The 21,943-nt window shown below is 36.8% G+C and overlaps 1 protein-coding gene across 16 annotated transcripts in view; it reads right to left on the bottom strand.

Annotated features, from left to right (window-relative positions):
- Nucleotides 1-117: 117 nt before the first annotated feature.
- LOC124301442 (ras GTPase-activating protein raskol) overlaps nucleotides 118-21,943 on the bottom strand; it is a 241,148-nt gene continuing 219,322 nt past the window's right edge. For 12 of the 16 annotated variants that reach the window (XM_046756480.1, XM_046756473.1, XM_046756477.1 and 9 more), the window contains 9 exons: nucleotides 15,344-15,630; nucleotides 12,526-12,812; nucleotides 10,758-11,090; nucleotides 9,752-10,156; nucleotides 9,317-9,483; nucleotides 8,209-9,221; nucleotides 6,530-7,064; nucleotides 5,309-5,433; nucleotides 118-3,555 (listed from right to left, as the gene is read on the bottom strand). In XM_046756480.1, coding sequence (XP_046612436.1) covers nucleotides 3,282-3,555; nucleotides 5,309-5,433; nucleotides 6,530-7,064; nucleotides 8,209-9,221; nucleotides 9,317-9,483; nucleotides 9,752-10,156; nucleotides 10,758-11,090; nucleotides 12,526-12,812; nucleotides 15,344-15,630 — 3,426 coding nt within the window. In that variant the 3' untranslated portion in view covers nucleotides 118-3,281. Of the gene's footprint in view, nucleotides 3,639-4,385; nucleotides 4,421-5,308; nucleotides 5,434-6,529; nucleotides 7,065-8,208; nucleotides 9,222-9,316; nucleotides 9,484-9,751; nucleotides 10,157-10,757; nucleotides 11,091-12,525; nucleotides 12,813-15,343; nucleotides 15,631-21,943 lie in introns of those variants that run through there. The other 4 variants (XM_046756475.1, XM_046756476.1, XM_046756478.1 and 1 more) reach the window with 4 other exon arrangements.

The raw sequence follows: 21,943 nt of genomic DNA, 5'->3' as shown, positions 1-21,943 counted from the left end.
TGATCAACTTCAATTGTACCGCTTGAGTCTTTGTTTCATTATTTTCTAGCTTTCACGTTTCTTACCCTTGAGGCCGAAATTCTGCGGGATCGGGGTGAATTTTATTATAGCAGGTAATAATCGGGGTGACTATAATCTTGTTTATTTGTTCATAATATCCATGATTGCTGTATCCGTAAATCTAAGTGAAGATCTATATTATACTATTACAGATAGTATGCAAACTTATTATTATACATACTTGAAAATCATTTATATTAAATAATCATTCGCTATTACATTCGTTACATTTAGTAAACAGTGTTTATATATTAATTTTACGATTATCAATGTTGACTGGAGAGTATAATGATTTTACACGAACGCAAAGTAGAAAAGAACGAGTTGTGAATAAATTGTAAACAGTAGAAGAAAACAAAACTGTACCCCATCTCAACGTACATAACTGGAAAAAAGTAAGACTAAATAAATATAAATAAAAATAGAACAACTCTCGAAAATCATCGCGACGTATTTATTAGATTAATAAAGATAATGTTGTACTAATAGAGAAGAAAAATATAATACTTTCAACGGAACAAGCAAAATCATAACTCTGTTACGCACGTTGTAGGTACAATGATCTCGTTATAGTTGATATAATTAAAATAATGATAATTATATAATATAACAAGGGATGGCTGTTAAAGTAAAACAATTAAATAATTATTTGTATATTGGACATAAAGAATATAATAATCATAATAGTAATAATCTATAAATACTACAGCAATTATTAGATACAAAGAAACTAATATCTATACATAATGAGAGAATTTTATACAATACGAGCTCTTTCATCTTTGGTAAAAACTACAAAATAAATAACCTTGTTTGGAGAAATTTACAAAATATTTTTTCTTCATCAAGACGATGAAACTTCACTAGGAGACTGCGAAAGCAATTTTACGTACGAAAATGAAATACTTGAGTGATCTACAAGATCGAATATACTGAAAGCACAGTTTATGCAAGCGCATACATATAAGGTTTTAGTACATTCGATAAGCTTTTTTGACAATGCTTGCGGCATAATGAAGTAAGGTCTTTTAAACCCGAAGTATCGCAGCATGGATGAGATGTAACCTATTACTGCTTCAAATTTATTTGCCATTGCGATAATCATGCCCCCTAGAAGACAAATATCATCATTTCACAAGTTCATAAATTACAATTATTTTTACTGGGTTTCAAGTTTTACAACAGATCTAAGCAAACCAAATTATTCAATTGCGTTTCGTAATACGTGAAAGCTAGGTCTCATTCTTAGTACTTCGTATTTCAATTCACATAAGACTGTGTTAAGAAACTTTTGTGATTTGTAACATACGAACAGAATGAATCCCCGACACGTAACTCATATCTTCATTCTATTATTACATGTAACCAGACACAAAAAAAATCCAAATTTTGAACTACCAACTAGGGTTATTTACACAATAGAATATTTTCAATGTGTTTCAACCTGTCTGGTCACCTTACAATAGAACCACGCTTGAAATTGTTGTAGACATGAAAGTAGTCATAATTATAATTATACACACGCACACAATACAGTGTCACAAATTATAGATAATACTCCGAATAATAATAACAATAATAATAATAATAATAACTATTATAGAATATAAAATCGTGAATTAACTATGACTACGTCAGCTTTCGAATCGTGCAAAATTTATGTACTCATACAATATACGTCAAAGTCACAAATGATGTTTCATCAAAGAGTCAATTACTATTTCATTATCTTTGACTTGTTTCTATCCAATTTTACTTAACGATGTGAATCTTTACTATGGATAATCAATTACTTATGCGTATATTATACCTATGTAGGTACTGTAACTATGTATTACTACCTCTGGCAATCTGAACGCTGTTTTTTGTCCCTTTTTCTGTCATTCATACTGTCTCAGAAATAGAATTGCGTTAGTCAATTTAATGTATCATGCTATATCGGAGTGCGTTTTTTGATTTTTCATGCAAAATAACTCGAAATGCTCGTTGTTTGAATTGATTTTTTTACACATAGCAGAGGCTGATTCGATCTTCATTACAATGATCCGATGATCAGTTTATAATATTACAAGGTCGTCATTATTTTTATATATGTGTATATATGTCTATGTATGTATCAGGATGGTCCTTCGCGCTTTGTTTCACACCTTTTTGTAAACCATATTTTTTATGTTTAAGGGACGTTTCGGAGGCTCTCGGGTTCGCTGGTCACGAATCTGGAGTCAGAGTCATGGAACATAGGTATTAGATACGTATGTACCACCGTGCAACAACGGGTTAATCGGGTTGTTTTTGAATTTTGATGCTCGCAGGGGCTTAAATGCTTTGAAATTGATACGAAAAAAATTGTGGAAGAAAAAAACTTTGAGACTATGAAGATTGTACTTCAAATTAGAAACAAAATTTTCATGCAACAATCAAATTTTCTTATTGCACAGTTCTAATTGTTTGTAAAAAAAAAATTATGAACATATTATTTAAGTCACAAAATTATTACTATGAATAGATTTGATCTTGAATTGTTATGTAGAAAACAAATTTCAACTCAAAATTGTTTATAATTTTTTCGTAAACAATTGCAACGTGCAATAAGAAAATTTGTTTACTGGGTGAAAATTTTGTTTCCAACTTGAAATACAACCCTCATTGTCTCAGTTTTTTTTTCTTAGGGACACCCTAATACATATACATAATAAATATGTATTATATACATATATTATGTGTATTTATGTGTATATTTATGAATATAAATAAACTAAACAACGCTACTTACAATAATTTGACAAAAATCGTTTTTCTATATCAAATATTTATCTCTATTTTCAACGTCTAATATCTAAATAGCCTCTACTTCGCTCCTCGTGAAGGTCAATGACGCAAGTACTAATTATATTGTGTCAAACGTTTACATAGTTTGAAAAACAAAACCTACGATCAAAAATCATGATACGAAAAATAATATGAAATAACAAATAAAAAAAAAAAAAAAGGAGTTGAAAGAAAAAACCTTCAAAATTACTAAAAAAATGGAACCGCTACGATATTCATAGTTAGGGGTGAAACTTTGCAACGGTAGAAAAGAAAACTGACATTTTTCTCACCAGATTTAATTATTAACCACAGAATTATTATTTTATATACTCAATTACAACTCAACCTAATTTGTATACAATATGCAATTCGGTGCTCAATGTTAACAAGACATTATCTGATTTAGCCATTTAACACGATGAACTCTTCAGTTCGCTAGCAATATCAGCAATGTTTTGAAGTAGAGCCGTTGCCTCATTTGTGGTCTGGGGAGTGGCGTTGTATCGTTGATTTAGAGTACTAAGCGCAGTTAACAATCTGGTGTTCGACGTTATGAGGCGAGAATTGGCTGCATCCAGTGCAGCGATCTGTTGTTCTTGCGCGTCAATCACGCGCTGTTTGAACGATAATTTTGCTGACATTTTTTGCTGTTCTCGTCGAAGTTCCTCCTCCACAGTGATCAACCTTCAAACGAAAAGAAGAATTTTCCGGTGAGACTCAATATCACGTTTAAAGTTATCAACCAGATCCAAAGCAACTTAAGACACCTGCAAATATTCGTGTTGAAAAAAAGACAGGTTTTAATAATCAAGAATGCTGAGAACAGAAGAAGCAACTTATAGAAGTACAAAAAAATTTGTTTCATATGTCGACCAGCCTTTTTAATGGGATTCCAATTCAAATTCACACAGTGTGATTGGGAATCATGAAAATTTATCACGACTTAAATGTAACTGTATCAGTTAGTCTCGACAAATTATGATTTACAATTTCATATTTCGTACAATTCTTCGTTGTTTCTTGTACGATGGCAAAAGAAAGGCGTATAATATGTTTGGAGAAAATTTTTACATCCTTGGATTGATATCTTTACGCAATACTTCTGACATATCTGAAATACAACTTGCAATTTGAGTAATCTGTATTTTTGAAGTTATGGAAGAAAACGCCTCTCTGTATTAAGCTACTTTCCTCTACATTGTTGTGACTTTTGAATGAACGGACATGCAATCTTATGCAAACTGAACAGAAATCGTCATGGTGAATCGGTGTCGATGCATTACATGTAAGAATAATTCGTCCAAATTGGAACTATCAGAGTATCCGGACATATCCGTGACGTCAGTCAACCGTGTGTATCAGAAGAATGATACGAGAAATAGATATATTTTGAAAAAGAATAATGTGGTGAATTGGCGAGTGACGATTGATATGGTGGAGAGTGAGTATCAAAGCCTGTAGTGATTGTGATGTACGTGAAATGTAAGAAGCTTAGGAATATAGATAACTCTTACACCAAGATCCAGATCAAGCCAGAGTATACCAAATGCAGCGGATAAAATGCACAGGAACACACAATGAATTAAATATATTTATAAGATTAATTTCATAGAGTGAAAGTATAGGAATATGACGGTGTTACAGATATGCGACTGACGATTTGTATAGTCGACGTAAATTTCACTATTGAATCCCCTGCAGTGAAGACAATCCAAAAATATATGATTGTCGAAAAATCGATACATTGTATGCTGACTGAAGTTCTGAAGTGGAGATTGTATTAGGTTTACTGTCTGATCAAAAAAAGTGACTATGAATCAAAAAGTAACGAATTATCCGTTTGAAAGTTGTAATAGAAGGAAATTTAGTTAAATATAAACAATACCGAAGGATCGCATTATTGTATCATTTTTTCATGCGCAAAACATTCGGTTCATCCAATTCTTATAAAATACAGTTAATTTCATTCCCATATGATTTCTTTGGGTGTTACCGAAAAACCTTCACATGGTGAAATCGGTACTATTGTGGAAGATTTTGCTAAAAAAGAATGCTTCCTCACCTGCGTTACAGCAGGTTTTTGATTTGAATTAGACATAATTAGCCAGCTTCTTGAGTCGAACAATTTCGATACTAACGTACATTACTAAAGTCAGTTAACATCTATTTTTCCCGACGTTCGGCATCGTTTTGGTCAAAGCAATGCCAAGTAATTGCAAATTTGTTAGTCTTGACAATTTCTTGACCAGACGGCAGACCCGATCTTCACTTGAACGCCAACATTGTGGAGATCACTCGTAATGTGAGAGAAAAAACTAATTTCAGAGACACCGACAGAAGACGTACAATCATCGGAAGCTGAAGGGCGATGGGTAAAGAAACGGGAGGAAAAATTACGCTCGAGCAAAGTAAAGGGCTTATTGCGGCAGCAAAGTACCTTGAGATAATGCTCTTCATCTTGGAATCAGGCACCGTGCTGTCTACATCTGCGTCTTCAGGAGTTCCTAAACGAGCTCTCAGTCTGTCTACGCTGCTTTGCAGCCTTTCGATTTCCACCTCGTACTGGAAATTAATAATTGACGGAGCTTGTTAGTTACGAAAGGTAGCTTCCACGTGTAATATTTTATACTAATGAATCTGTCCAGGTAATGTCGTTGGATAAATATGTTCCGTATGTTAATTACAAAGGACAAATAATTGACAAGTTGGTGATTTGATAGTGAATACTGATTTAGAGAGTAATAGAATAACGATCTTGACTCGTTTGGATTTAATTTTCAAAATGTAACTACAAATTTGTTGATGGATATTGGTAGATATCTTAAGTATCAACTCTGCTGGAACGGATGCACAGTTGACATTTTACACCCCGACTGCTGAAAATTGATAGCCGCAAATCAAGAGTATTTTCAAGTGACTAAAAATGCATCACTGTTGACAATTTTCTGAAATGATATCATTATGTTTAAATTTAATATCCTTTATTGAAACTTTTTTCAATCAAATGAAACAATGAATTGATTATTTACAGAAATAATAATTCGAGATCTGCAAACGCAAGTGAAAAAATAGACCGTTACCTTGCATGCAATATTTTGAATCAAAACCATCAATTCTGACATAATGTGTAATATTCGTTTCACAAAACGTTGGCGTTAAAATAAAAACCATGCTTTCACTCCCTGGTTAATTACATTTGAAGATGATTATTGATAAAACTTTAATGTTTTTCGAGCTTCGAATCTATGTTGGTTTTTTTTTTTTTTTTGAATGTTACTTACACTGTATTTCAGCAGTGAAAACGAAATATGTACCTAGTAGACTAGAATAGCTTTCAAATACTGGATTTTGTCCCAAATCATTTTAAACGACGCCTAAATTTTGCCATAAGCTTTATCAATAGCAACATGGAAACAGTCTACCTTCGTCATATATCAAATAATGATTATCATTTATGAGAAAACTGTACGAAATTCTTCAGATACGTAAGACACTTCCATCAATCTGATTGACAAATTAATACGAACATTTCAGCTCAACTACAAATTAATCGAATACCACTAGGAGTTACAGTAAAAAAATAAACCAATCGTTAGTCCAAAAGAACAAAAGTTTGGAGAAACAAATTGCTTTTCTACAAATTGATATCGAAATTTACCTGATCAATACTCTTGTGGCTTCGGGATTTGCTTCGCCTGGTAGCACAGCTCTCTTCTTCGCTGGTATCGGACAAGTCTCTAGTTGAGTCTAGGGATAACCGCCGTCTCAATTTGGGGCAGCAGACACCTTGCGGCTGGTCAGAGCCTGTTCGATGCGCAACAGCGGCGTACCGCCATTGTGATTGGCCATTCCTTGCAACATTTCGTATCGGTTGTGGCGGCGGAGATGGGCTGAGGTCGACACCTCGAACTCCCTCGACTCCACCCCCTCCGTCCCGTTCCTCCGAACTGGTACTTCCTCTCCTTTCGTTCCTCCCGTGCGTCGCTTCCAGGTGATAAACTGGATTCGCGAAAGCCAGTGGTGCAGCATTCAGTATATGAGCATTGGCATTGTTGCTCAGATCAACGGGACTCGAACTTTGACTGTAAGCAGCAAAACTCTGGTATCCTGACGATGCGACATTACTCAACTGTGAGATAGAGATTTGCGATCCCTTCTGAGACTTTGACTCTGATACTTCGTCATCGGCGTACCTGTATGAGAAATTACGTTAGTAGGAGTGAAATCCGAACACAAGATGCTCCATAGTTACAGGAAAGGACGTGCGTGTCATGCGGTAAACAGAGAATGAAATTTAGAATTGAGGAGGAGTCGGTTAAATCAAAACTTGGGAAAAGAGGAGGAAACTTATCAATCCATTTACGTAGACATGCAACACATAATTTTGTTATCATTTAATTTTCATGTTTTTAATCTACTTTTCTGCTATCTTGCGTACATGGAAGAATTATTCCAAATTATTTCGCATTTGGGCTTGTCCCATTGACGTTGAAATAAATAAATTAGTAGAATTTTTGGAAAATCTCCAGCTATGTTAGTTGCGTGGATGATGGTGAAGACAAATAAAGTGACATCCCAACTATGTAATAGAAATAATTATAAGAACATTTCAATAACACAAGCTACAATGTCAACAATTTGAGAAATGGTTTCTTAATTACAGAAACTTGAAAATGAACGAAATTTGGTGTTCTCAAACCAATCTGAATGATTTTCGGGCTCATTATGCTCGCTAACTGAATTCCCAAGAATTGTCTCGAATACATGCAAGGAATCTTACTTCAAAGTATAGTTAAGACGCGCAAATATAATTGTGATGAACTACTGCTGAACTGTATTTATAGTAATCGATTTTTATCCACTCTACAGGCTACTATAATTCTTAAAATTTCTTTCAAGCGATCTTTGGAGATCTATGTGTGAAAAATATGAACCGAAAAACATTAGAATCGGATCAAAAATACCACGGTTTAATCATTTTAAACTTTTTAATCATAAAACTTTTTCTTACAATATTATACCTTAGCTACTTTTTTTCGAAATGACACAAATTCGTTTGTATTGCGTAGTACGGATGATGGTTCATTTGTGTTTCCAATCATTGACGCAAATACCACTTCTGGAGATTTTTAAAAGGGATTTTTCTCTTTTCCTGACTTTTAGTTGAGACAACAGGTCTGATTCATTCGAAACTGTTAGTCATCATGTACAAAGGATATGTGATTAGCAATCCAAATTTTCATTATCAAGTTATCAACAGTTTCACGTGCGCGGAGACAAAATGACATTTGTAAGCAGCGAAATAAAAAATATAATCAAAAGAAACGTATAAAATACCTGAGAAGGTCCGAAAGCTCGTCAAGATTTCCGTTAGTCGGGACTGTAAGGCTTGAGGTTTTCGAATAGTTGTTGTTCGGCTGATTGATGGACAGTGTGACGTGAGGATTAACATTAGCGTTAATCGTGGTCTTCGATATGTTGTTGTAGTTTTGTGCCTGGTTGGCGTTCTCTTCCTTATGACAGTGTGTCCTGCTCCCCGACCTCGATACATTGTAATTATGATTATAATTGTCCTGATCGTTGATATCCAGACTCTGGAGCCTGGCTATATTGTGCCGATGGTGCTGCCCGATGGATCCGTTATTACTAACGTTACCATGCGTGTTGATATTGTAGTTAGAATCTTTGAGATTCGAATGGCTCTCCGACCTCATCGGACTCGTCGGATTATTTTGGCAATGGTTAACATTCGCCAGGCTGGTGCTAGCCGTCAGTCTGTAACCTGGTCCGCTCCTGTTCGAGGTCAAGTGCCTGTGTTGCCTGGCCATCGGGGTTGGGGATCGAGAGACAAAGGCTGTTGATTCCAATGGATAATCGTCACCACTTATCTGCAGCTGGAGTTTACCATTACCGGGCAGATAAGCGTTTCTGGGCAGTGTCGCTGCACGCACAACATTCGGACTGCGAGAGCTGTTGTGGCCAAGGGTGTTCGACTGCATTACCTCGCTGCCATCTCTGGAGGTACCATTCAGAGTGCTGTGATTACTAATGGTGGACGTCGCCGATATAGACAGGTTTGTGTTGCTGTTTGCAATCGTTGGATCATTGTACCGGAAAATGTTGTTCTGCAGATTTGGGTATCGCGGAGTCGTTGGCACTGAAGAACTTGGCCCTGGCTGCTCGAGGGCCAGCGATATCTTGTCGAGGATTCCACCCAGCTGAGGCAGAGCACTTATTGCTGATCCGCTCTCCCTCAACAGTGAATGCAGCAGGGATAATTGCTTGCCGAGGTCTATGTTGCCTTCGAATTCCAATGAGTTATTTGACGGAGCGTCTTTTGGTAACGGGCTCTGAAATCATTGTAAGAGAGAAAAAAAAGCTGGTGTGACGTACTGACTGGTAAAAAGAGAAGGGGGGACATATTCGACAGAGAAAATCAACTCACGCTTATCAACTGCAAGAAATTCTTCATCGCTGAAGCCTCTCGCTCTAAGAAATCATTCATGAATTCCATAAAGTTCTCTTTTCCTTGGAACCTTGTGAAATTTGCTAATGTTTGCAAAGTCTTTGCTACCAATGTCAAGTTCCTAGCAGCCTTCTCGTTTGGATGTTCTGAAAAAATACAATACGATATGATTTAATTCAAGTGCCAGAAATGTACGAGCTTTTCAAGCTCATAAGATAGTTATTCAAAGCATACGAGTAACACATTCCAAATTCAGAAATAAACTTTTGCATTTTACAGAGAGTCAAAGGTCTTTCGTTACTCAGGTAATAATAGTTAACCTCCCAAATCAGGAGACAATAATAAAAAGGAAACTTCACCACAACTGATTTTACTGTACGCATTAAAGAGTGAAATAAAGCAAAATCAACTCACCATCGGTGATTTTGAATAGAGAGGGACTGAGAATGGCTGGACAAAGGAACCGGAGAAATATGGAGGCTGATATCAGATTGTCAGCGATATCGAGGCGACCCATCTCATTGAGACGTTCTCTGAATATTCTAAAGCACTCTCTCAATTCGACTGGGAAGTGAGTGTGACTGGCCAATATTTTGTTCCAAGCAGTTTCTACCGCCACTCGAAGATTGTGCTGCTGCGCTTTAAGCGCCGCAGCGGAAGCCACCTTCAGAGGATCTACCTCGCAGTCTCCACCTTCAGCTGCACCTCGTACAGCAGCACAAAGAGTTTTCTGAAGGTACTCATCCCCTGTCAACTTCAGATACGCTTCCATTGCTTTGGTTGCTAGCGAATTACCACGGAAAGTTAATCTTTCGTCATCTGAAACAGAAAAAAGTAATTTGGTAAGTAAATTAAGAAGTGCGTACAGAATAATAAGGAAATGATTTTATACTGAGAAAAAGGGCATTGAGAATAAAAATCAAAACACTTTAACCTTAATCTTTTAATGATACTAAAATTGTTTTTTTTAACATGTATATTACTTGAATTGTGAGTTGGCGTCTGATGATTTTGATTTTCAGTGTAATGGAACCAAAATCCACACGATGTGAGGGTAAAAATGCAGGAAGATTGAAAAATTAAAGGGTTATAATACAAAATGATTATAGGTAGAAGGTCTAAATGTGGGGAAAACAAATTGTAGGAAGATAAAGTGTAGAAATCAAAAATATACATACGATAGAATTCCAACAATTCCAGGCTTTGACTCGATATACAAACATTATTTTTATTCATTGGGACAACTTTTAGAGATTTTGGCTTTCTGTATTTGCAGCTTTCTAAGTTTTGATTTTTCTACGTATACTTTACCTTTCTGCGTTATATTTCGAAGGTCTACGAATTACATCAGCATTCCAACTATATGCAGTATAGTTGTTTCGTATTCATTAAAAAATGTCCTGACTAAATTTACACTCACCGATTCTATGGATATCCATCATGACTAGATCGGCGAGAAACTGTGGTGCCTTATTCTCCTGCTGCATGACAGCTACCAAAGCAGTAGCTATATCCTCTTTTGCTTTAACGCCAATCACAGGCTCAAGAGCTTCGCAGAGCGATCTGTAGTCGTTCTTCAAGTACTCCAAAAAGTCCTGGTAGACATGAACCGGTAGAATATCGACCGATTGAAAACGACACTTGACTCGTAATGCTGGCGATTCTTTCAGCTGACCCTTGTCACCAATCACTTGATACCACTTTTCGGTCACGTAACGAGAGGTCACATCCTTGACAGGAATTGTCACCGATCCTGAAGAGTATATTAATTATAGAAGAGTTCAGATATCAATTTCTTATCACCCAGAGTAAAGATAATGAAAAAAAAAAATAGCAGCTTCCTTTTTTGGTTTTTAAAACCAATATTTTGTTGAATTTGTTTACTTTTATGTATGAAATTTATCGTTCTCAACTAGTCATCAGGTCGTGGTTGGGTAAGACTGCATGTTCTCAATGTCATTCGAGACCTTCGTGAATTTACTAACGTTCCAGAAAGCTGGTACTTTGTTTTTGTCAACGCCCTTCACTTCTTCATTCACTGTTTTCAATTTTCGATCAGTAAAAAAGGGATTAAACTATAATAGAAATATTTAAGATATCGAAGTACCATAAATCAAGTTTACTGTTTGATTGAATTGTTACAAAATCATAAGCTCTACAGCTTTAACTTCAAGATCAAGTCTACTCACTTTCATCATTCAGTGATATAAATTCCCTTGATTTGATTCTTGAAGCTACGACGAAAGAATTTACATTTACCACGATAAAGAGTAAGATAAGAGGCAAAAAAAAAAAAATCAAACAAACGATCACGTTTCGGAATTCAAAACAAATGTCGAAAGTTTTTAGAGTGTCTCAAAGTTCATAGCTCACATTCTTGCCCCCGGTGTAAACATATCATAAACTTTCCTGGTAGAAATTTTTGTATAGGAAACTGAAATCACGAATTTATGATTTTTGCTGAAATATTCTAGTTTTTTATAGTTATTGTTTTTTATATTAATTACACACAAAAAAATTATAAACATCGGTACAGCTGTGTACTTCATTAGATTTTTGCTTAAAAAAAATAATGATAAGAAAAATGAAAGATGAGTTATTGTTTCGATCAGTCACATGTAACTCAAAATATTACAGTAGACAGTAATTTTATTAAACATTCAATATACCCAGTAGTTTTGTACATATTTTCCGCAATATTAAACAACACATGTCTGAAAAACGTCACTATTTCAAAAATTTGAACGAAATTTTTAACTTTTCGTGTTGGTCACCCACATCTCCTACAACACCATTTATACCTAAACAACATACCATTGTAATCTCGAATATATTTCAACCTCATCTGGGACGAAGGTCAATCAGTTTTAAATAAATTTATGGTAGATTACAATTGTATGTTAGTTTGATTAAAATAGCATGAAGGATGAAAATGGGCAACAATTCGTAAATGACGTTTGAAATAAATGAAAATAATTCAATAAATATATTACTGTCATTTAAGAGTGTCGAAATGACTTAATGTTCAAAGCCTTGTTTAAAATAGGAAAGTCTGATTTATTTTTCGAATCTTAATAATTGAAATAGATTTCACTCAAATCTGTGATCTTAAGGAAACGTCTTTTACCAAGGAAGCATGCTTCACTCCCTAGTGTTAAAAAAATGATGGTAACTAATGTCCAGCTCACCGATAAGTACGTTTTTGTCTTTCTTCTTCTTCCGGTCAGCCTCTCTGTAGAGATTGACGTAAATATTGTTGACGGCCGGTAGACGAGGTAGATCGAAGTAAGCACCCCAGAAGCATAGTTCACCCTTAAGTTTGGAAGTGGTCCGTGCGTAGAGGCCAGCATCAAGTGAAACTTCGCAAAAGTATCGTTTCTTCGAGGGTATGCCCTTCACTTCCAGGAGCCATATTTGCAGGGAATTGTCCGTACGTCTTTTTTGACCCTCATCCGGATGCACGGACTTCCGGAGGCTGCAGCAGATAATATTTCGAAACAAATTAAACGGAGGAATTCAAATGCATCGCAAAATAGTAGAATAAAATTAACTGTAACAACTTAAGAAAGGGACGAAGATGAAAAATGCAGTGTGTACTATTGGGAATGAAGATGTTGCGCAGAATACATCTAATGGTACAAAATTGATTATTCCAACCGGGCCATATTTGATCATAAAAGTCCTCCTACGTCGTAATTTTTGCGGTGTATAGATTCCGTGCGCAAAAACTAAAGCTTCACAGCTTGCGCTGAATCGTCTGTACATTCGTATGCTTATAATTGATCTCAAGAGATTCGGAGACATAAAAATATGAGTTCTAAAGTAGCGGACGTAGGGGTGTGGTTAGAACAATATGGCGTCGAAATTGGGTTAAGACCTGATTGTTTCAGCTAAAATACAAGACTACAAAGAGACAGGAAATTTCTTGTAGGTGATACAATTTTTGTTTAGTTACATTGAATCAATACCGAACGACACATATATATTAAGAAATGAGATTTTCATATAGTTAAATGTGACCCAAATACCGTATTTTGTAGCCACATAGAACATGACTTGAAGTCGTCAAAAAAGCAAAGATGTTTTTTTGGGGTTCAAAAACCTGTCATACAACACCATTGAAACGTCTTATATTGTTTGTAGTGATATTCGGCCAGTAGATGGCATCCTTCGATATATTCTAGGCCCCGATATAAAAAAGTACACTTGTCGGCAGTGATTCTGAGACAGCCAATTCTTTTGGACATATCGGTTACGTTGACAATCCAGAATCAACCCGCAGCGCTACCGCCAACCACGAATCAGGCTCAATTTTTCATGTTATGTACGTGTTATGTTATGTTTACAAAGATTGCGCTTGTTTCGCGGCCGGCCGGCGGTGGCGTTGCAGGCTAATTCTGCATTATCGGGGTGAAACTTGCATATCTAGTGATTTTAGTAATTTAACAGAAGAACGCTCTTCTCAATGTCGGGAACTAATTGTACATCAGAGTTTCTGCTGTAAACGCAAACGGAAATGCTAAGCATATTTGAGAGTGATTTTTGCAATTTATGCCTCTAGAAAAGTTCTTCGGTACTCTACGTACGAGTATGTGTGAAGCGGAATACATGCAATATTATACAAAATAGAATTGAATATTTCGAGGTTATGTTGATCTGACGCCTCCGCCTTACGCTGCATCGAATCAAGTTCAGTTTGTGTATTCATTTTCTACTCCTCCACCCTTGGTCGTAGCTGCATTAGTTGCAACAACAACTATAATATATGAGGTACGAAGATACGTGTTGTCTTCTTGTTGTACAATCCTAGACTAAAGTGACTGAAATTTGAAATAGATGAAATTTTTCGGTTTACGAAGATAAAATATGCACCATAGGTACTTATATGTTGTAAAGGAATACAATGATGTTACCGAACATGTTTCTTCGGCTCCAGATATTATTGTATTAGTTAATTTTGTTATTTTGTGACGGTTGACTGAAAACTTTTGGACATGAATTTGACCTGAATCCAACTGTAAAAAAAAACCGTCGCCCATATGAGACATATTTGATGCATATGAAGCATAAAATGATAACTAAAAATGCATAAAATATACTATTAATCATTAATAAAGTCATATTTTCACTTGCATCACTTTTTAGAAGTCAAAATAATATGTCACTGCGATGTTTCGTTATTTTACAGTTGGCCCTACTGCGACGCGGTGAGAAACTATGTTCAGCATGCACATCGTCTCTCTCTTTCACACTCTCTTCAATGCCGTACGCGCATCCCTATGCGCATCGCCCTCTCTCTCTCACTTTGACAAACGAAACGCGAACTGCAGTCTGTTTTGGTCAATTCGCTTGCGTTTTTAATAAATAATTTGACAACCGCTACGGTAAGCCCCATTTTTTTTTATTAATATTCTTTAGTATTGGATTTATACACACAAAAATTTTGGATAAAATCTGAATGTTACTTCTATTTTTATTTTATTCACAAATGCAAAAATATGCTGTTACTCCATAAGAACCCATGTTATTAAATTTAAATGTTGAATAACTTTTAAACCGTGAAGTCCATCGACTGCAAATTTTGCACATGCATTCATACAGATAAAATGAACAATCAGTCAAATTTTTATCGTTTTCCTAATGCTAGAACCATACCGCAAGTACATCCTCAAATCTAATACTGTAATAAACTCTTTGTGAAACTAATCCTTATGTCGCGCTCACGATACTACCACACATACATCGGTGTGTTCTCCGCCAGAAATTAAATTTGGCGTATCGTCAACGGCGACAAGAGCGTAAAATAACTAGGTGCAAGTTGCGTGTACGCAAGTAACGCTCCACGTGCCGACATCCTCGGCGTAATCGACTCGTCGAGAAAATTAGCCGTCGCAGCATCATTGCGGCCAAGTATACGTGCATATACGGTCAGTCACAACAACAATCTGCATCTCCTCGACAGTGTAGCGGTGGATAAAAATGGTGGTTGCAGCACTTGCAGCTTACCTGTGAACCCACTGATCCCTCTCGTGGGCGGTCTTGCAGCTAAAGTACTTCGGCACACCGCTGCTAGGCGTTACTTGGAAACAATGCTGTCGGCCAAGGAGGCTCGGATGCAGAGGCGTAACAGCAGCCAAGTCCATCGAGGTCACAGCTTGTCCGCAGAGAAGCGACTCGTGCGAACGGCAACCCCTCAGTCCGGCCGCTCCGCGTTGTTTTTGCCGTTCGAGTTTCGTCACGCTTTTCGTTCGTTTCAGGGGATTCGATCGAAACGATCTCTTGGAGAAGAAATTCTGCAATAAAAAGAAAAAGAGCGGATGTAGATCGGTTCAATTTTGCATTTTTTAAACCAAGTTTCTATAACCATTATTAAGGATGCTACATGCATATGAAACTTCATCGAAAATATAAGTTTCCGCTTACGCTAAGTTCCGATTACACAAGAAATACAACAGTACTAAATATTTAGCCTCAAGTTTACCATTATATTCTTTTGTATAGCTTATAATGATTTATTTAATCAAAAATTAGGTAAAGAAAGTGAAACCGTTTCAATACAATACAATAAAACAATCTAATTTGTAGGATATCGACAATTTGAGTAAAGCTTTGATCATTAGGTCACCCAAAATGATTGAACTCTAGTGTTTTTTTTTTTTTTTTTATACAATTCTAATGTTTTTCAACTCATTTTGCTTGCTGACTGGGCATGAATTATCTGAAAAATAATCAAAAAATGTTATAACGCGCTGCGTATACTTCGTATATCAATATAATCCGAATACAGCAGTAACTACAACGTGAACGAGAGTATTTTATCCATAAATTACCGGGATCAACTCACGATGGATATACTACGCTATGTAACCACGCGGCACAGCAGCGAGGGTCTCGCATTCATTCATATTTCCAAGTTCAATCGACCAGAAAAATAAATGTTGTAAAAAAAAAAACAAACATCGTTATTGTAGGTTATTTTCGCGTCTTTCGATGGTTTTCAGATTTAAGTTCGAAATGAGAATAGTAATTTTCAAAACGCTACATCTACGATTTCTCTTCAACCATTTGTCGGATATACTTAGAATTTGACCCAGATTTTTATAATTTCGGAGTCTATCAAATTCCAGCTGACATATAGGTATTAAAATCTTCTACACAACAATAAATTGTAAGTTACAAGCAAAAAATGTCATTTTTCAACCTCGAACAAGCGTATCACTTCTGCGTCACTCCTCGTTTCAGTATTTTTCGTTATCTCTATCCACCGCGATGGTTCCGGTAACATAACAGTTTCACCGGTACAAACTGTTCGGTTTTTTATATCAACTTTACCGTTCTCCCGAAAATTTCACCCAACGCGTCGGCGATGTGCAGGAAAAAGAGTAACGGGTACTAAGAATCATCTAAACTTTAGTATCGGGATTAAAGCGCGAGATGTAGAAATATAATTTGCTTCTTTGGTAGGTAATCTCAAAGAATACAATGACAACTTAAAGGTACGTGTTGATTGAGATACGGATTAATTATCTGAAGTGATCGTGTGGTGATCATAGGTGCCATTGCAGTGATTGTGGTTTTTAGTTTCTTTTTACTTGGCCACCTGCACTATAAATCTCAATCTTCAACCTGGCGTAAAGTGATTAACGTAAAAACTCGGGGTTCGTATTCGAAAAAATGATATTGGTTAACACTTTTCAATACTACAGATTAAAATATAATTTGAAGGAGATATCAGTCACCTGGTGAAATTTATGTTTTAAAAAAGAACAAAAATCAAAGAAATAAATAAGTAACAAGAAGTAATTTCCAACAGAAATCGATTACAACGATTGACGCTGTTTCTTTTTTCGTTCTGTCCCGACTTCGAAAATCCTCTAAACCACATTCAACGCAGAGCTGACTAAAACATTCGTCAGTTTTGAGCACACCGATCAAGGAGAGTTTTGGAGGTAAGAAACGAAATCGTTGCTGGTTCCCACCTGGTCTGCCACTGCTGGCACACCAAACTCTCAGGTATCGGTAGGGCCAAGAAGACTCCTAGGTAGAGCGTCAAGCACGTGGCTCGGTTATAGAGGTGGATATATCGGGGAACAAGTCAGACAACTTTTCGGCGCTCATATTCCATCCACAGCATTATGCATATGTGCGTACACGTACATGATACACACACGCGTGCGTAAAGCCTGAAATATTTTTGCCCGTTTGAACGAGGAAAAAATAAAGAGAATGAAAACAAAATCCTCCGTGCAGCATCCTTCCACTTTTTACGCATTCGAATCACAGACACGGGACAAGTATTATCAAGCACACGTAATTGTGGGGCACGGATAACGCGACTCGTTTTTACGATAAATATCTTCGTCGCTTTGCTGATCCACGGTCGTATTATTTGATGCGGAGCGCGGTTGCGGCTTGACCGCATTTGACCCATAAAATCAGATCAGGAATCGAATTTCTAGCCAACCCGTCTTGCAAACATTTTTCAACATGTCAGTGGAGTTGCGAAACAAAACGTGGGTGCAGGAAAAATACTTCGATCAAACGAAAACGTTGCAAAACGTGAACCCACCGTTTGCTTATAGTGTTACAAAATAAAACTCTAGGTATACGTAATTTATGACGGTCGTTGAGAGGACCGGTTTACAATTCCTTGTAAAAAATTTAAAAATTGATACGCAGTGCTGGTGATTTTTATCAGGAAAATGTGCTTTATGAAATTCATTTTAGTTCAATGATCTTAAAGAGGCATAATAAAAGTGTGAACAAACGTTAGCGCATAATAAAGTGAAACAGGTTTTAGAAAGGCTGGGTGAATCCGTTCAACTCACAGATTTATCAATCTTATCAGTTTGTAATGAAAAAAAAGATTAGTTTTTCAAAAAGTTATCGTATCGTATTTCTCGATAAAAAAGATAGCTACAAAATGTGAAATCCACATTGACACGTGAAATAAAATGATAACGTTTCCGTGAACTAAGTTTTGCACTCCTATACACCAGCATCGATTTGATACTTTAATGAAATTATGCAAATTTTCTATTTCCTATTTAGACGATTCGCGTCCATTTAAAAATGTTCGATACAATCAGACGAAGAACAGCTTAACTCACCCAAATTGTTGAAAGAGGAAGAAAGTATCGAAGAATATATGGTATCCGTGAGTAAACTTATCCTGTGTACTGTATATAAATATATATCAAATGTGAGAGCAGCGATCAGCTCGAGAGAAAATTGTCAACTGGACTATCGTGGATTTCCAATGACATTGCTCTCTCAGCTCCGGTGAAGTGAAAGGCCGATTCTCCGCCTGCCTCCCATGCTCACCATGCACGGGATTACTATACATATACCTATAATACGATACACGGCCACCATACAGACACCGATACCTCCTTCGCACTGGTACCTTGGGTAGGGTAAAATGCCCACTGATCGGACAGCACCCAATCAACGGATGCTATAAACATTTCAGGTCTCTTTGCGCTATAGATTTGTTTTTAATTTTACTCCATTTTGTTAGTTGTTCGTTTCATTATGTGCCAAACTGACAATATTCTATCAAATTTACGACACATTCACATTTGTAGATAAGTTATCGTGAGTCGATAAGCCCCGTGTACATATGATTCTTTTTGGATTTGTTATGGGCTTTGTCATCGTTCACATTTTGAATTGACAAATTTTATCGCATTATTATATTTGTATGATACTCTTTGTTTCGACATATTTCCTGCATTTCGGCATCTCATAAATAATGTAATTTATGTGGACGATGTGCATATCGATTTTTATAAAGTGGCAAGTAATCTGGCCGATAAACAGAACTTTTACTTTCGGAATAATATGCAGATTCAGTCACGTCGTATTTGTCATTGTTTCACTGAAAACGCATCAATGTTTTTGGATCAAAAAAAAACGAATCCGTGATCGAAAGACTGTTTCGAATGTTTGGAACGGTACTTTATAGATCAGCGAAAATTCACTGATTCTCGATTATAAGTATACAACTGGAAAAAAACAGTGCATATACACTGAAGATTTGGTGATTTTTTACTAATATTTTACTGATTTTCAGTGTGCATTCAAATATAACTCTCTAATTTTTCACTCTCTTATAGGCACGGGCTAGAGTTGAGATATGAATATGAAAAAATTAGAGAATTGTTTTTGAATTTTTTCGAAGTTTATTTTGGTTGCGCGCCGGAAAAAATCGTCAAAACCTTAAATAAGGACCACCCTAGTGGATATACACTGATTTCCTCCAGTGATATACTTATAACTTATTCACAATTAGAGAGTAGTGTCACTTTAATAATTGATGACATTCGCGCATAAATTGAAGCTGATACAACACTCTCACTTTGAGTGTTTTATAATTCACCAGTCGATAGGTATACTGTTAAAAATTTCTGTATAGAACTTCCTACGCTGTATCGGAAGTTTTACTCGGATACGGGGCAGTGAATTCACCATACATTTACTGTTTATTCAATTTACAAATACAATAAGTTCACTACGCAATTTAGTAGATTCAAATGACTTTTTTGTGTTTTTTTTTACAAATTTTAGTAACAACTAAATTTTTTATTGTAAATTTATGACAGACATATAGTGATTTACGTCGCTGCACCGCATTTGTAAATTTGCAACCTGATTTCGTAAATCGATAACTCGTTTGTACAGCAAATGTGTAGTAAATTCACAATAATTTTTAACAGCGCAGATCGACAAACCCACACGCACTTGGAATCTGGATAAATTGAGAAAGAATATTGATCACAACTCGTCAAGGTCAGTGAATTATTACTATACTAATTCAGATTTGGACATCAGGATTTGGACAATTGCTTAAATCAAACGATTTCCTTACTTGTAATAAAAAATTGAGAAATCTAACAAGAAAATTACCCGGTTCATAAAGTAGTTTATAATCACGTTGACAACTTTATCATCATTCGACTCGTCCATGGTTACACCAGCGCACATTTTTTCTCGTTGATACTACGGTTCAAATGTTCACTAATAAATTCCGAGAGAATATACTCGAGTGGCTTTTTCTTGGTTTCCGCAAGTACTGGGTTCTAGTTTCAGAGAACTGCGCAGGAATTCCGATGAAGAAACAGGGCGCCAGGAGAAATAGCGGGTGAACTGTAAAACCGCGGGATTCAAATTACTGTCACCGGTCGGTTTCGAGCTTGAGCTGAAGCCACTTTCTTTCTTATTTGAATTCCCAGTTTGCTCAGCTCGTGTAATCCACTCTAAACTTGCTCTTTCTTTCACGATTTACGGTTTGATACACGTTTTCGAAAACCAACGCCGATCACACGTAGCGCGTGTAACTTTCACTGGTACAACGACACACGTCAGTGTGACGTTAAATGATCGATTCAATCTCATCAAAAATATCAAAACTTTTACGCGAAGCTCGATTCCCACTATCACACTGTAAGACAACCAACTTATGAATCGCACATTTTTGACATTCGTGGTTCACCTGAAACGCTGGCTGAGCGATCGTTTCGCGGCAAAATCTGAACCCGGACTAACGCAGCTGTTGTATCCTGCCGGTACCCATGACGTAGATTGCATCGAGGGCTGAAGTCAGGGATCATTCGGGGTGATCCACCTTTGTGCTCACCCCAGCTGGGCTGGGTCAGACCTGGCTGATCGCCCTCTTCCCTTCGAAGGCGACCCCAAAGACGGACAAAAACGTCTTTTCTGGGGTCGAATCGAGAGGGGTTATAGACGAATGGTCCGGATCTCCGAGTCCGGAGCGATGCGGCGCATTGCCCCCTTAGGCAGCACCGAAAACCGAAACCAGTTCGCAGTTGCTTCTCCTTTTCCATCTCTTTTTACTTTTCTTTTCTTTCATTTATTCCTTTCCTTTATTTTCTCGTGGGGGGGGGAGTGGTTTGTTTCGAAGCGTTTCTCGCTCCGTTCTCGTCTCCTTTTTTCCCCGTTTCGTTCGCCGTACGCACCCTCTCTTCTCGATAAGCACCAACCATTCAGGGTTCATTGTTTTAGGACAAAAAAAATCTCCCGCTGTTACCTGCTTAGCTGTGCGATTGGACTCTGGCGCGGATTCCCGGCTGCAACGTGCCGAAGTAAGGCCAGAGGCAAACCACGGTACTTACTCTTGGATCCTTCAAGAGTCTCAGAGAGTCGACAGACGGCACGGTGGTTGAATTCCAATTTTACGACAACGTGTCCGCCTCATGCCTGCCGTATACCCATATGTATGTACATGCTATGTGTGTATACATACAGGGTGTCACGTAAGTCGCGGGTAACAAGTTTCTAGCTTTTTTTATGTAGGAAAAATCAGCCCACTACTATAAAGTATGCTTGAAATTTCTCTATCGCGCATATTTTTTTGGTCTTGATTTTACAACTACTTGGTGTAAAGAATCGAACGGTTTACACTAATCGGTGTGGACTTTTATTTACACTGTGAATTTTCTCGCATTGTGTTTATCCATTCGAAGTATTATTTGGGGCTTTTGTGATCGCTGATTAAAGACCCGAAGGCGATGTTTAAAAATTCTGAGTGGATGACTCTTTGCGTCCCCTATTTTAAGTTCCCCAACTCTCACTCCGGACAAGTAA

Source organism: Neodiprion virginianus, chromosome 3 (assembly GCF_021901495.1).
Source record: "Neodiprion virginianus isolate iyNeoVirg1 chromosome 3, iyNeoVirg1.1, whole genome shotgun sequence".
In the NCBI taxonomy this organism is placed as follows: Eukaryota; Metazoa; Arthropoda; class Insecta; order Hymenoptera; family Diprionidae; genus Neodiprion; species Neodiprion virginianus.
Note: the sequence above shows the minus strand (reverse complement) of the source record. Positions and strands in the feature narration are given on the sequence as shown.